General features: G+C 41.9%; 1 protein-coding gene across 3 annotated transcripts in view; it reads right to left on the bottom strand.

Moving 5' to 3' along the window:
• The window catches only part of heatr1 (HEAT repeat containing 1), a 78,185-nt gene that overhangs the window by 21,677 nt on the left and 41,777 nt on the right, over window positions 1–14,731 (bottom strand). For all 3 annotated transcript variants that reach the window (XM_078229598.1, XM_078229599.1, XM_078229597.1), the window contains exons 24-30: window positions 13,676–13,807; window positions 8,840–8,946; window positions 7,752–7,904; window positions 5,790–5,908; window positions 3,882–4,003; window positions 3,509–3,637; window positions 1,545–1,775 (exon numbers count right to left, since the gene is read on the bottom strand). In XM_078229598.1, the coding sequence (XP_078085724.1) occupies window positions 1,545–1,775; window positions 3,509–3,637; window positions 3,882–4,003; window positions 5,790–5,908; window positions 7,752–7,904; window positions 8,840–8,946; window positions 13,676–13,807 (993 nt within the window). The remainder of the gene's footprint in view (window positions 1–1,544; window positions 1,776–3,508; window positions 3,638–3,881; window positions 4,004–5,789; window positions 5,909–7,751; window positions 7,905–8,839; window positions 8,947–13,675; window positions 13,808–14,731) is intronic.

Here is a 14,731-nt window from a genome sequence, read left to right on the forward strand (position 1 = left end):
TGTTTTCTAAGCATGAAGTACAAGTAAACAAATATTTCCATGTGACTAAATTCTGAAATGAAATGCTAAATAGTGCACCACTCCTTGGGGAAGACCTCCAAATTAGGGACTTGGAAAGGAAAGTTTGAATCACTAGAAGACTAAAGGTTTAAGCTCCATATTCAATTTCGCTTGCTCTTGAGTTGAAGATCGCAAATTTTCAGTTGGCAGATGCAACTGAGTGCAGAACAGAATCACGATGTAAACATGTGGATCATAGTAGGCAATCCTTTGAACTTCTCAAAGAATCAATAAAATAATAGAATCTTAGAATCCCTACTGTGCGGGAGGAGGCCGTTCGGTCCATCGAGTCTGTACCAACTCTCCGAAAGATATCTTACCCAGGCTCTTTCCTCCGCCCTATCCCCATAACCCTGCACATTTACCATGTGTAACCCATCTAACGTACACATCCTTGAACACTAAAGGGCAATTCATCATGACCAATCCATTTAATCTGCACACCTTTGGACTGTGGGAAGAAACTGGAGCACCTGGAGGAAACCCACAAAAACATGGGAAGAATCTGCAAACTCCACAGAGACAGTCACCCAAGGCCGGAATCGAACCTGGGTCCTGGTGCTGTGAGGCAGCAGTGCTAACCACTGTGCCGTCCATGTCATCAAATTTTCACCACCTAATAAATATTTCCTTAATTGAAAGAGAAAATTAACTACACTCAACCACCAGTAAAACTTTACTGTCTTATGCATTCTCTCCCTCCCCACCCCCCCAAATTTATTCTTTACTCATACTCAAGTATTTTCATTTCGCATCTCCATGGATTTCACACACTTCCCCAGCACAGAACTGTTAGGCAGCCTTTATGATGCTATCTACCATCAGCTACAAAGTAGTGCATAACAAACCCACCATTACTAAGTGACTTTTCCACCAAGCATTCAATTTTAATTAAAGAAAAAACTGAAGCAATAATTAAGTTTGAAATAATCGGTCAATAATGTCAGATGTAATCTGTGCAATACTTCAATAGTTCAGTAAGAGGTAAGAGAATCATTTCAATACACAAGGATTTTTTAGGTACAGCAAAAATACAATTGGCCTAAAAACCTGTGTGTTTCGTCTCAGTCGTAAGTAATCTTTTCTCACCCAATCATTCTCGTTTTAGAACCACTGAATAAGCTATTTGTCCCTTGGTACTCAAACAATTCTAGGGGGCATAGGTTTAAGAGGGGCAAGGTTTAAAGGAGATGTACAAGACAGGTTTTTTTACACAGAGGGTGATGAGTGCCTGGAACTTGCTGCCGGGGGAGGTAGTGGAAGCAGATACAATAGTGACTTTTAAGGGGCGTCTTGACAAATACATGAATAGGATGGGAGTGGAGGGATATGGTTCCCGGAAGTGTAGGGGGTTTTAGTTGAGTCGGGCAGCATGGTCGGTGCAGGCTTGGAGGGCCGAAGGGCCTGTTCCTGTGCTGTAATTTTCTTGTTCTTTGACTCCTGCATTTAGTTGTCCATTCTAAAGTACACAAGTTGGTTGTTACCTTTTCACCATTGGTTGCTGTAGAAGTGGTCTTGGTCACGTGCTGCTCAAAAAGAAGTAACAGGAGGGTCCAAAGGAAGCGCTCCGCATTGACTGTGTTAATGAGCTGGGCAAGAATGGGTACTCGCCTGTGCTCAGGCACATGCGGCATGGCATCCACAAACACGTGGATAATTTTTGTGACAACATTTTCCACATTCTGTTTGGTTTCTGCAGAACCTTCATCGTCAGCCTGCAAAAGACCAATACAGATAAGAGGCAAAGGTGGACAAAACAAAAAAAATCACAAAAAAGAACAATCATATTTACAAGCAGTGCAGCGAATTGTGCTTTCTTCATTTGTAACCTTGCCTTTTATTTAAGTAGTGCCTTCCCACCCATTCTCCCATGGATCCAATCCTTGTTAAGTAAAATCTTGCACAAAAGTTTAACATCCTTCTCTGCAAATTACTGCAAAGTGGGAGCTTTATGCTGTAAAATTTATTTAAAATGATCTACCTTGAGCGATAAAGATAGCTTTTGTAAGACATAAAATACTTTCAAGGAGATTCTTCCAACCTCACCCAGTTTGGAATAGCTACTGAACAAGGCGGCCCCTGGCCTGCAAATTTCAGAAGTAAACTAAAGAAACATCAACTATGCAATAGTGGAAGTAAATACAACACAATGCATATTACTCCAAAATTATTTTCTAACTCCTACTACTCAACAAAAATTAATCATGCCAATGTAACGCAAGTGCAACAGTTTACAAAATGCTACATTGCCATCAGAGGCCACTATATGCTGGAACGTAGTTAGAAAGCACCTCTGGTGGCTTTGAACAAGTATCTGCATAGAAATAGGGCTCTGGCAACCACGTGATGAGTTTATGCACAGCACTGGTTGACAGAAAGCTTATTATTTAAATGTTTTTCCCTGAGGACAGCGACTTCCTTCTGGAAAAACAGCCCCACAGGTACTGATAACTTTCTGGCCCTTCTTCTATATTAGCATGATTTATGCACAAGCCTATAAAAGCAAGTTACCCAACAGTGGAGGACACCGCAATCCTGTCCTCACCCAGTGATCTGGTACACATATTTCCATTGTGTATTGCAATCAAGGCAAATTCTTCTCTTCTTTAATCTTAGGATGCGGTGGTCAATTATAATATCCTACTGATGCTGCGGGGGTGCTAAACAGAGACTAGACATTGGGCTATAGCAATAGCCATTGAACTCAATGCACACTGATTTGCGATTATACATTTGACAACTGGTTTCCTCTGAACAGAACACTTTTGTTTAATTTATCTGTCGTTCTTACTATTTTTATTACACCTCAATACAAATTTTCACAACTATGCAGATGGTACCCAGTGACAACTGCCAGGAACTGCAAGGTTGGAGACATACAGCATAGTTTTGACAATTTAAATCCAAACAGCATTTATTAAAGGGGAGAATCCTATTGGAAACATGAAACTCAAAAAATAATAGTCAAACTAACTAGAGGGGAGATGAGAATTATTTTACATTAAACTTGGAGGGCACTGCCTTACAGGATGGTGGAAGCAGATTCAATATTAACTTTCAAAAGGCAATTAAATATATAGTCAAAAGGGGAAAATGCGCAGGACTGAGATTATTAACCTCTAACATCCACAAACATCTTCCTTTGTGCTAGCTATGACTCCAACCAAATCAAATTAAATCTTTATTATAAAATTGATCATTGCTCCTCCGATGATGATGTAGCATTTTGTAAACTTGCACACTTGGGTTACACTGGCATGATTTTTGTTTGGGAGAAAATAATTTTGGGGTAATATGCATTGTGTTATATTTGCTGACTATACTTGGAGCTGATCAACAACATCACTTACCAACAACATCTTGCTCAAGTGAGCTTGGACAGTGAACATTAACTTCACTACAGTGGCAATGTCTACTAAAGAAAACAAAAGAGTGTACCATGACCTACCCGAATAAGTGCTGGGATTACGGTCTGTACTGTCTTGTTTATCACCTGGAAACTATAGCTGTCGTCAAGTCGCATCACATTGGCACCCATGAAGGTAAAAATGGGCATGATATTATGAAGAACCTTGTCCTACAAAATAAATACAAACAAAAGTAAATCAAAATCCGTAACATGGTTAATACCCTAGTAATTATAGAGATCTCTGCACTAAGAAAGTACACATCCTATAATCTTCCTCTGGTGTTTGTAACAAAGCACAAGGACCTCGATCTTACGAAATCTGAGTCACCACAAGCTCCATTGCAGGAGATCCGATTGCAGGCACAATAATTACTAAAATACCCGCCCCCAGCGGGGAACTGGTTGCACTTACAGGGAACAGTCCAGCAGCAGCACCCAACAGCAGTAATGCATGATGATGCGTCTGAGGCATATCAGAACCTCGGACACATTGAACAATGAGCTCCACGTTAAACTTCTCTTCATCAAGGATATCTGTAAAATCAAAGTTTAAAATGAAGCCACCCGCTCAGCTCTTTGTGCAAGGCGCGACTGTCAAATTATCAGCAGCATTTCACATTTACCAATGATCAGAAATGTCAGAGTGGAAGCAAACTGTGAACATCCAAAGACTATTTGAACAGAAAGGATATCACAAGCAATCTTCTGATATGCACCAATGCAGTGCAGCTGGTTAGTGATCAGGGTCCTGGCTTAATGCCATTCCTCTCTAGCACATGGGTATGGCAAATTGCAGCACCAACCTGGAAACACCACTGCCTCCCCTGTCCCAGTAGGATCTCTACTAGACCATTTCAGGTTTCGTGAATGGAAGAGAAATTGTTCTACGCATCCCAGGCTGGCCCCTATTCCTTGGATGATTAGCTCTCCCATTCCTGTGACTTGTTCCCTCTCACTATATAACATCAAGAAAACTGTGGTGTCACAAGGCCGTCACATCTTGCCCTTGATCATACTGAATAACACCCCACTGGAAGAGGTTAGCTAATACCTTGAGGACAATCTCTCCTACTCAAAACTTGATACACATATAACCTACCACCTCATGCTGACTCGCAAAATGTACAATGGATAACATCAAACTGATTTGTAGGACCAAGATGCTGGTTTGTGAGGCCTGTATTCTCATACTTTGTGGTGAGATGACCTATGTGCTGGCGTGTGTCACTATGACAATCAGCAGTTTGGCAACAGGCACCAATACTGAAAATAACAATTCACAAGGTCAGGCAGCTACTTCGTATGTGACTCAAGGTAGGACCCGCACCTCATGGATTGGTTTCCTCAGCTGTCAGCACCATGCAAAGCTCCCCGCCCATCTCAACAGATTTGACTGGCTGTATGTCCACCATCTTACCTAGATGGAAGGATGCTAATGACAATATTCTTGTGTGAAAAGTTGCACCTCCTAACATGGTTCCTCTTGAAAGCTTTATTCCTAATCTTCAGACAACACCAGTTCATACTGCTTGCTGCCCTCCACAGGACAGGTTCATGATATTTAGTGCCCACATAAAATATTCAGAATCACACTCCAATTTTGCTAAACTATTCTCACAGCAGCAGGTAAGGAGGGTCTCTTCAGAGCTGAACTCGCTCCAAAGTGACACACCTGGCAATGGGAGACTGGAATACAGTCAATCTTTTGCAGCAGGCCAGGTAAATGATACCTGAACAAGCCAGATCCAAAATACTCTAGGGTGCTGTTGAAGATTTACCAACCCGATTGAGCTGACCTGCTTCTAGGCGCTGAGAGTCTCCCAAGGACTCCAGATAACCTTGGAAGACAGTAACCCAACATGTTGGGTGGTCCTAGCTGGATAAAGAACAGGGAGCGTCCTGCGCTGATAAGTCATGCTGATAAAGCTCCAGCAACACCGTACAGCATTTGCGCACCCAATTATCTGGGTCTCTCCAGCACTGAAAGAGGATGCATTTCAGATTGCAGTCAAGCAGAAAGTACACTCATGCAGATTCTTCAACAATTTAGTTTGAAGACTAATGGTGATGGGTTTCCACCTGACCAAACGCAACCAGCGACCAATGCTTGCTTTTATTCAGTTATTTAAAATTCCCCATATACTCTGCATCCATCTATCCATTATACCGTAAATTTGTAGGTAAAAGGAAAATAAGACAGCTTTATAATTGCAAATTATTTTGATTCTATAGCGTATTCACTTAAAACCAGGACTGATTTAATCTGCAATGAATACCAGAATAAAAATACAGAGCAGAGAAACTGTTTCATCCTTCACACCTTTGCTGACACTTGTGCCATCTGGTGATAGTTTTTGACAGAGGTTCAGTAAACAGTTGAGGATCAGCTGCTTGGTGTACTCCAGGCTGCCCTCTTCAGATGATGATGGATCCAGGCACCTGAGTAATGACAATGATGAACTGTTATTTCCCCTGAAGAATTCTCTTAATTGCAGCCAAAAAAAAAGCTGACATCCCACTTACGTGCAACAATGAATAAAAACATAGAATACAATCCCAAACCATGCTAAAAGCCCTGGAATCTCATGTGAAATTAAATCTGACTTGTGCAGTCGCTGTAAATGTCTAATAAAAGCAAAATATTGCCAAAGCTCGAGATCTAAAATTGAAGCAGAAAATATAGAAAGTGCTGATCAGGTCAGACACTATCTGTGGACAGAGAAACATAATTGGGTTCTGATGAAAAGTCATTGAATGATACATGGACGGCATGGTGGCACAATGGTTAGCACTGCTGCCTCACAGTGCTAGGGAATTGGGTTCAATTCCAGCCTTGGGTGACCGCCTGTGTGGAGTTTGCACGTTCTCCGTGTCTGCATGGGTTTCTTCCGGGTGCTCCCGTTTCCTCCCACAATCCAAAGATGTGCAAGTTAGGTGGATTGGTTGTGCTAAATTGTCCCTTAGTGTCTCAAGATGTGGGATTAGTGGGGTAAATACATGGGGTTACAGGGATAGAGCCTGGGCAAGATGCACTTTTGGAGAATTGGCGCAGACTCCATGGGCCGAATGGTTTCCCTTTGCACTGTAGGGATTTTATGATTAACATCTGTTCCCTCTCTATAGATGCTGTCTAAACTGAAGAATATTTGCAGCATTTTCTCTTTTTATCCCCTTAAATTAAACCCATGGGTATGACTAGTCAAGCTTTTGATAGTTGAGCCCATATGTTTCTCTGCTGCAGTGGTGCCTTATTCTTGAGAATGGATAACACACAAATTAAAATATTAAACCATTGCGGCACCAATTTCTGACCTCTGGGGGGCAGTGTGAAGCTAGACTTTGCCATTTATTTTCTGCTCGGTGGAACACCAAGTAGCTGTAATCAGGAATGACAAGAGTCTCGCCCACACAGGCATTAAAGGAATTTAAATAAAAGCAGGCCAAAGAAAGGAAAGCAGACAGAAGATCACAAGAATTGAAACCAGGCTTAGAACATTAAAATCTCAAATCCTGCACAGGAGAGAAAACATTTGGCAGCTCGAGGAAACCAGGCACTGTTTCTAATCCATCTGCTGGCATTGGGCTGGGAGCCAGCTTCTGAATCACTCCCTTCGCCAATTAAAACTAGTCATGCAGGGACAGAATAGGAGAAGGAGTCTCATCCTCTCGCCTCATCATATACCTCTTTAAATTCCATAATCACCAGGAAACCACTGCTCCGTCGCAGGACATAATTAATTTTATTTCTCCCCTTCATAATTTTTCTACACTCTTATGAAAAATCTGAGGAAGTGTGTTTATAGGTGATTCAAGCTTTTCCTTTCAAAGCTGCCCACCTACCATTTCCAGAAGAGCATAAAAATAAGTACAGATGAGAGAAGTTATTCAAATCATCTAGCCAATCCATGCTTTTGAAAAAGTCTATTTCCTCAGAAATCCCATTATTCCAGAGATACTGCCTCTACTGCCGCAACCAGAAAACCTAAGACTTTAACTTGCCTTTTACTAACTTGTGCCCATTCCCACTTTTTAACCATTGTGCAAAATCCAAAACAGCACTCAGCAATTAGCCTATTTAGCAGTGAACTGCTCGCGTGCAGTCATTGGGTTACAATCTGGTGCAGGAACCTTGGCAAACTCCCTCCCCCGGTCTGTCCAGGGGAACCAAAATACCTCAACTGATAGCACAGCTAAAGGTGGCTATCTGAGCACTAGGGGGTCCTATGGATATCTTCCAGTTCCATTAACAAGGCAAAATCATTGATACACTCAGTCCTAGTACCTGGACAGAAGGCTGAAGAGGGTAGGAACCAGAATCTGGGGACTTCGGAGTTTCTTCTTATGCTGCAATAATTCCACGATGAGTGTAACTCTCTGCCAGTTAATACTGCTGGTTAAAGAATCAGGTTCTGTATTTTGCAATTCTTGGCTTTTCCTTAAAAAAAAAACCAGATAGAATGTCAAACAATGATAATCATATTTAAAGAGTAACTCTGAAAAAACACCATCATAAACCAAACGTATGGAAAGCCAAATCTGACAAACCCCATTAAAGCAATGGTGTTTGTATCACTAATTTAAGCATGGGGGGGTCACTTCACTATGTTAGCAACTAGGCTCATATTTAGCAAACAGGCCGTGCAAAGTTCAATGATCATTGTGGTTGAATTTGTACTTTTCAAACAAAAGGTTTCAGATCAACACAAAACAGAACAACTCCTGCAGAAATATTTAATACTATCTTGATGGCAGAGGGCTGTACTACACGGAGAGATTGAGTAGAATGGGCTTTTCTTCTCTGGAGCTTATAGGAATGAGAAGGGATCTCACTGATTCTTGGAGAGATTGCAGGGTAGAGATTTTTTTCCCCCTTGGTTAGAACCGAGTTTGGGGGGGGGGGGGGGGGGGGGAGAGAGGCTCAGGAAAGGATTTAGCCATTTAAGATTGAAATAGGGAGAAATTCTTCACTCAAGAGGGTTGTGAATCTTTGTAGATTCCTAAAGAGTTGAATCATTAAGAATATTCAAGGCTGAGACTGATAGGTTCTTAGGCCTTAAGGGAACCAAGGGACATATTGGGATGGGATGAGACAATAAATAAAGTTGACGTAGAACTTGAGCCATGATCTTATTGAATGGTACAGTAGGTTCACAAGTCCATAAGGCCTCTTTCTGCTCCTATTTCTTGCATTGTGCTCTCAATGTTAACTATCATGAAGAATTGGAGTAGGGATAAAAATACAACAATTTCATTTAAACAATGACACTAGCACTATGGTCCCCCCAAAGAATAATTTCAATGGCGCATATAATGGAAAATGCAGACAGTTAAGTGATGTCAACAAACTCCTTGGGTCTGGAAACAACATACCTCTGCTGCTGCATTTTCTGCCTCCTGGTCTGCTGAATGGTTGCACGGCTTTGAGATTTTTCCAAAGGTCCCAGTTCCTGGGCGACTTGTTCAGCATCAACCACAATCTGAACCAGACAAATAATTAAAAATTACAGATCCCTGAAGGATACATTTAACCAGACCAAATGTGTTTGTTTTTAAATTTAAAAGGTGCCAAAACTCATTCGGGTGATCCATGATATGACGACTACTAAGTGTCAAAATCTAGATCACCGCAGGTCAAAGCACTTTATCCTGTACAAAAGATATGGCCTTTAACTAGCCAACTGTACCCAAACCCTGCAAACATTAAACCAAAGGCTCAATCTTTCCTCCAAGGTGGTCATAACAAATCCCATGATACTGATCAAAGGACATTTTTCCCACTGTCCTGACCAACAACTATACCTCAATGAACACCAGTAAACCAATTTTTTTTGTCATTACTTGATTGCTGTGTGCAAATTGACACACTTCCAAAGCACTTAGTTGGATGTGAAGTGCACCTGAACAAAGAGACGTCTGGTAAGTGGGAGGCTTTCAAAAGTGTGTTAACCAGGGTTCAGGATAAGCAAATTCCTCAGAGTGAAGGGCAAGGCTGATAGAAGTAGGGAACCCTGGATGACTTGGGATATTGAGGCCCTGGTCAAGAAGAAGGAGGAGGCACATGACATACATTGGCAGCTGGGATCAAATGGATCCCTTTGAAGAGTATAGAGGGTGTAGGAGTAGAGTTGAGAGAAATCAAGAGGGCAAAAAGGGGAGAGATTGTTTTGGCAGATAAGGCAAAAGAGAATCCAAAAGCTTCTACAAATACATAAAGGCCAAAAGAGTAACTGAGAGAGTAGGACCTCTTAAGGATCAACAAGGTCATTTAGGTGTGGATCCACAAGAGATGGGTGAAATCCTCAATTAATATTTCTCATCAGTATTCACTGTTGAGAAAAGCATGAATGTTAGGGAACTTGGGAAAATAAATAGTGATGTCTTGAGGAGTGAAGATATAACAGAGGTAGTGGTGCTGGAAGTCTTAAAACAGGTCAAGGTAGATAAATCCCCGGGATCCGATGAAGCATATCCCAGGACACTGTGGGAGGCTAGGGAGGAAATTGTGGGTCCCCTAGCATAGATATTTGAATCATCGATAGTCACAGGTGAAGTGCCTGCAGATTGGAAGGTGGCAAATGTGCCTTTGTTTAGAAAGGGCTGGAAGGAAACTACAGACCAGTGAGCGTCACATCTGTAGTGGGTAAGTTGTTAGAAGGTATTTTGAGAGACAGGCATCTACAGGCATGTAGAAATGCAAGGACTGATTAGGGACAGTCAGCATGGCTTTGTGAGTGGAAAACCACGTCTCACAAATTTGATTGAGTTTTTTGAAGGGGTAACCAAAAAGGTAGATGAGGGCAGTGCAGTTGATGTTGTCTACATGGACTTTAGCAAGGCCTCTAACAAGGTACCACATGTAGATTGTTGTATAAGGTTAAATCTCACAGGATCCAGGGTGAGGTAGCCAAATGGATACAAAATTGGCTTGATGACAGATGTCAACCTATAACACAGACTAGCCGGCATCTCCACATCTTGATGACAGAAGCCAGAGGGTGGTTGTAAAGGGCTGCTTTTCAAACTGGAGGCCTGTGACCAGTGGTGTGCCTCTGGGATCAGTGCTGGGTTCACTGTTATTTGTCATTTATGTTAATGATTTGGATGAGAATTTAGTAGGCATGGTTAGTAAGTTCGCAGATGAGACCAAGATTGGTGGCATAATGGACAGTGAAGAAGGTTATCCAGGATTGCAACAGGATCTTGATCAATTGGGCCAGTGGGCTGATGAATGACAGATGGAGTTTAATTTAGATAAATATGAGGTGATGCATTTTGGTCAATCAAATCAGGGCAGGACTTATTCATTAATTGTAGGGCTTTGGGGAAGAGTGATAGAACAAAAAGATCTTGGGTACAGGTTCACAGCTCCTTGAAAGTGGAGTCACAGGTGGAGAGGGTGGTGAGGAAGGCATGTTTGGTTTCATTGGTCAGAACACTGAATACAGGAGTTGGGACGTCGTGTTGAAGTTGTAGAAGACATTAGTAAGGCCATACTTGGAATACTGTGTACAGTTCTGGTCACCCTATTATAGAAAGGATATCATTAAACTAGAAAGAGTGCAGAAAAGATTTACTAGGATGCTACCGGGACTTGATGGTTTGAGTTATAAGGAGAGGCTGGATAGATTGGGATGTTTTTCCTCTGGAGCGTAGGAGGCTTAGGGGTGATTCTATAGAAGTCTATAAAATAATGAGGGGCATAGATCAGCTAGATAGTCAATATTTTTTCCCAAAGATAGGGGAGTCTAAAACTAGAGGGCATAGATTTAAGGTGAGAGGGGAGAGATACAAAAGGGTCCAGAGGGGCAATTTTTTCATACAGAGGGTGGTGAGTGTCTGGAACAAGCTGCCAGAAGTAGTAGTAGAGGCGGGTACAATTTTGTCTTTTAAAAAGCGTTTAGACAGCTACATGGCTAAGATGGGTATAGAGGGATATGGGCCAAACGCAGGCAATTGGGACTAGCTTAGGGGTTTTGAAAAAAAGGGGCGGCATGGACAAGTTGGGCCGAAGAGCCTGTTTCCATGCTGCAAACCTCTGACTCTATGACAACCTGAGCATATACAAATCCAAATCCTTCCTAAACAGTAGTTCAGTTAAGAACTTCTATTTGTAGTGTGGGAGAATTGATTGAGTGTTAAACTATTATTACTTGTGTCAAGAATCCATGTGCAAACCAACAGCAGAGTATCCAAGTAGGAAAAACATCAGCAGTCGGCTGATGGCACTTGTATGCTGATGGAATTGTACACATGGTTAAATAAGAGGAAGCTTTACAAACATGCCATTACTGCTGAGAAAATGAAGTACGCACTTTTCCATCTGCAATGCCCAATGAAGATCAAAATTAGAAGTTTGGATAAAAAAGCACTTCCATCCCGTGCAAAAAGATCATTGTTGTCATTTGGACTAATCTAAAAATAGATACATTGGGCATTGCTACAAACCGATATCATGCAATGGTTTGCTGCACACTGTATTTTGGTGGTGGTCATTAGACCAGAAGATGAAGCAAGAACAAGTCAAACAATTAAAATCTTTTCATTATTTGATGGTTACAGAGTAACTACTACAGGAAAATCTCAGTAGTTTATTTGTTAGTGTCACAAGTAGGCTAACATTAACACTGCAACAAAGTTACTATGAAAATCCCCTAGTTGCCACTCTCCGGCGCCTGTTCAGGTACCATAGAAACCCTACAGTGCATAAAGAGGCCATTCGGCCCATCGAGTCTGCACTGACAACAATCCTACCCAGGCCCTATCCCCGTATCCCTACATATTTACCTGATAATCCCTCTAACCCTCATATTTACCCACTAATCCCTCTAATCTACATCCCGGGACACTAAGGGGCAATTTAGCTTGGCCAATCAACCTCACCCGCACATCTTTGGACTGTGGGAGGAAACCGGAGCACCCGGAGGAAACGCACGCAGACACGGGGAGAATGTGCAAACTCCGCACAGACAGTGACCCGAGCCGGGAATCAAACCCAGGTCCCTGGAGCTGTGAAGCAGCAGTGCTAACCACTATGCTACCGTGCTGCCCCGTACACTGAGGGAGAATTTAGCATGGCCAGTGCAGCTAACCAGCACATCTTTTGGACTGTGGGAAGAAACCGAAGCACCCGGAAGAAACACATGCAGACATGGGGGAAAATGTGCAAACTCCGCACAGTCACCCAAACCAGGAATCGAACTCAGGTCCCTGGTACTGTGAGATAGCAGTGCTAACCACTGTGCCACCATGCTGCCCTGTAACCTATATATCTATTCTTAATTACTGAAACAAAATAACAGTGGGAGTTCAGGTGTCCAGTCAATGTTTTAAACACCATCCTTGTCAGAGGGTTAACGGGGAGTTTAATGAGCCTGGAACCAGCCTGCATACGAAAATAAAAATGACACAGCAATTTGAATAGGAGCTGTCTTTACCATCCCATTTATTTCCGTGGTCGAACAGGCTCATTGTTTCTTTGGCAGAGATTTCACACCCACGCAGAATTTATATTACTGTGCCACCGCAGGAGAAACTGCACAGAAATCCTTCCTCAACCTAAAAGATAAAATACCCTATCTGCACTGATCCAAGGGTCATGAATTAGGATTTCACAGCTTTGAGCACTGGGGCAAGGTTCCATTCTAACTACATCTCCAGAATGTGAGATTCGACAAAGCTTGGACTGTCAACTTGAGTCCATACTCTCCGATTATATAAGCACACCTTATAAAAGAAAATAAAGCTTTGTACTCTAATCATCGGTGCCATGTATAATCCTCTGAGGAAAGGATTTAAGTCGTGGCTTTCAAATCAGAAATACGTTTGATCAATGACCTTCTTTCTCAAAGATATTTTAGTTTCTTGATGGGAAGAGAATCTCGAGCGATATATGAATTACTGATTTTCTAAAGCAGTAATATTCACGGAATAAAATTATGACAAAAATATACCAGCGTAGGCAGAGGAATAAGTCTAGCACTATCGAGAAATGTCATTTATCAGAAGCTCAGCATCAACAGTACAAGATGAAAATGTAAGATTTGCAGTATTACACATGCAGTCCCAGCCACTTATTTGTGTGGCAACATATTGAAATAAGCAACCTTTCACCTTCCCTTCATTGTTCCCTATCAAACCTGAAAAAAAAATTAGTCATTCAAAACCCAAGACAAAAACACCCCATACGTCAAAGCAGCTGTTACTCACTCCCTTGAAAACACTGCTTATCGTCTGAGCACAGGCGGGCCTTTTGCATTGCACAAGCAGGTCGAATAGCACTCCCAGCAACCTCTGCTGAATCTTCCTATCGGGCAGCGCTGCAAAGAACCGTTTTGTGATCTGGGGGAAAAAAAAGCAAGGGAGAAAGTTTCTTCAAACAAAGTACATATTTGGGGAGCAGGCCATTCAGCCCTTCGAGCCCGTTCTGCAATTCAATGAGATTATGGCTGATCTTCAGCAACACCATTTTCCTGCATATCCCCCTTAATGTTTTTAAGGCATGGAATTCTATCGATCTCAGTCTTAAACATATTCAATAACTGAGCTGCCACAGCCCTTGGGAGCAGAGAATTCCAAAAATTCACAGCCCTCTACGTGAAGAAATTCCTCCTTATTTTACGCCCTAAATTGCCTGTCCCTATTTTGAGACTGTGTCCCCTGGTCCCAGAACCTCCAGCCAAGGTAAACATCATTCCTTCATCTAAGCCTGTTGATCCCTGTGAGAATTTTGTACGTTTGAATGAGGTCCCAGAGAATAAAGGCTCAGTCTATTTAATTTTTCCTATTGGACAATCCCTCTATCCCAGGAATTAATTTAGTGAATCTTTGTTACAGTCCCTCTATGGCAAGTATATCTTTCCTTTGATAAGATGATCAAAACTGCACACTAAACTACTGGTGCAGTTTCACCAATTGCAGAAAGACATTTCCACTCCTATAAGCAAATCTTATTGTAAAAAAAGGTCAACATACCATTTGCCTTAATTGCTTGCTGTACCTACATGTTAGCTGTCAATGACTCATGAACATGGACAGTCAAGTCCCTTTGAAGTTCAACTCTTCACAGCCTCTCACCATTTCGGAAATACTATATTTCTATTTTTCCTCCCAAAATGGATAACCTCACATTTCTTCACATTGTGTTCCATTTGCCAAATGTGTGCCCACTCACTTCGCCTTTCCAAATCCCCTTGAAGCATATTTGCAACCTTCTCACAACTTGCAACCTTCTCACAACCCACACTTACACCTAGTTTTGTGTTA

This window comes from Mustelus asterias, chromosome 15, assembly GCF_964213995.1.
Source record: "Mustelus asterias chromosome 15, sMusAst1.hap1.1, whole genome shotgun sequence".
NCBI classification, from domain to species: domain Eukaryota; kingdom Metazoa; phylum Chordata; class Chondrichthyes; order Carcharhiniformes; family Triakidae; genus Mustelus; species Mustelus asterias.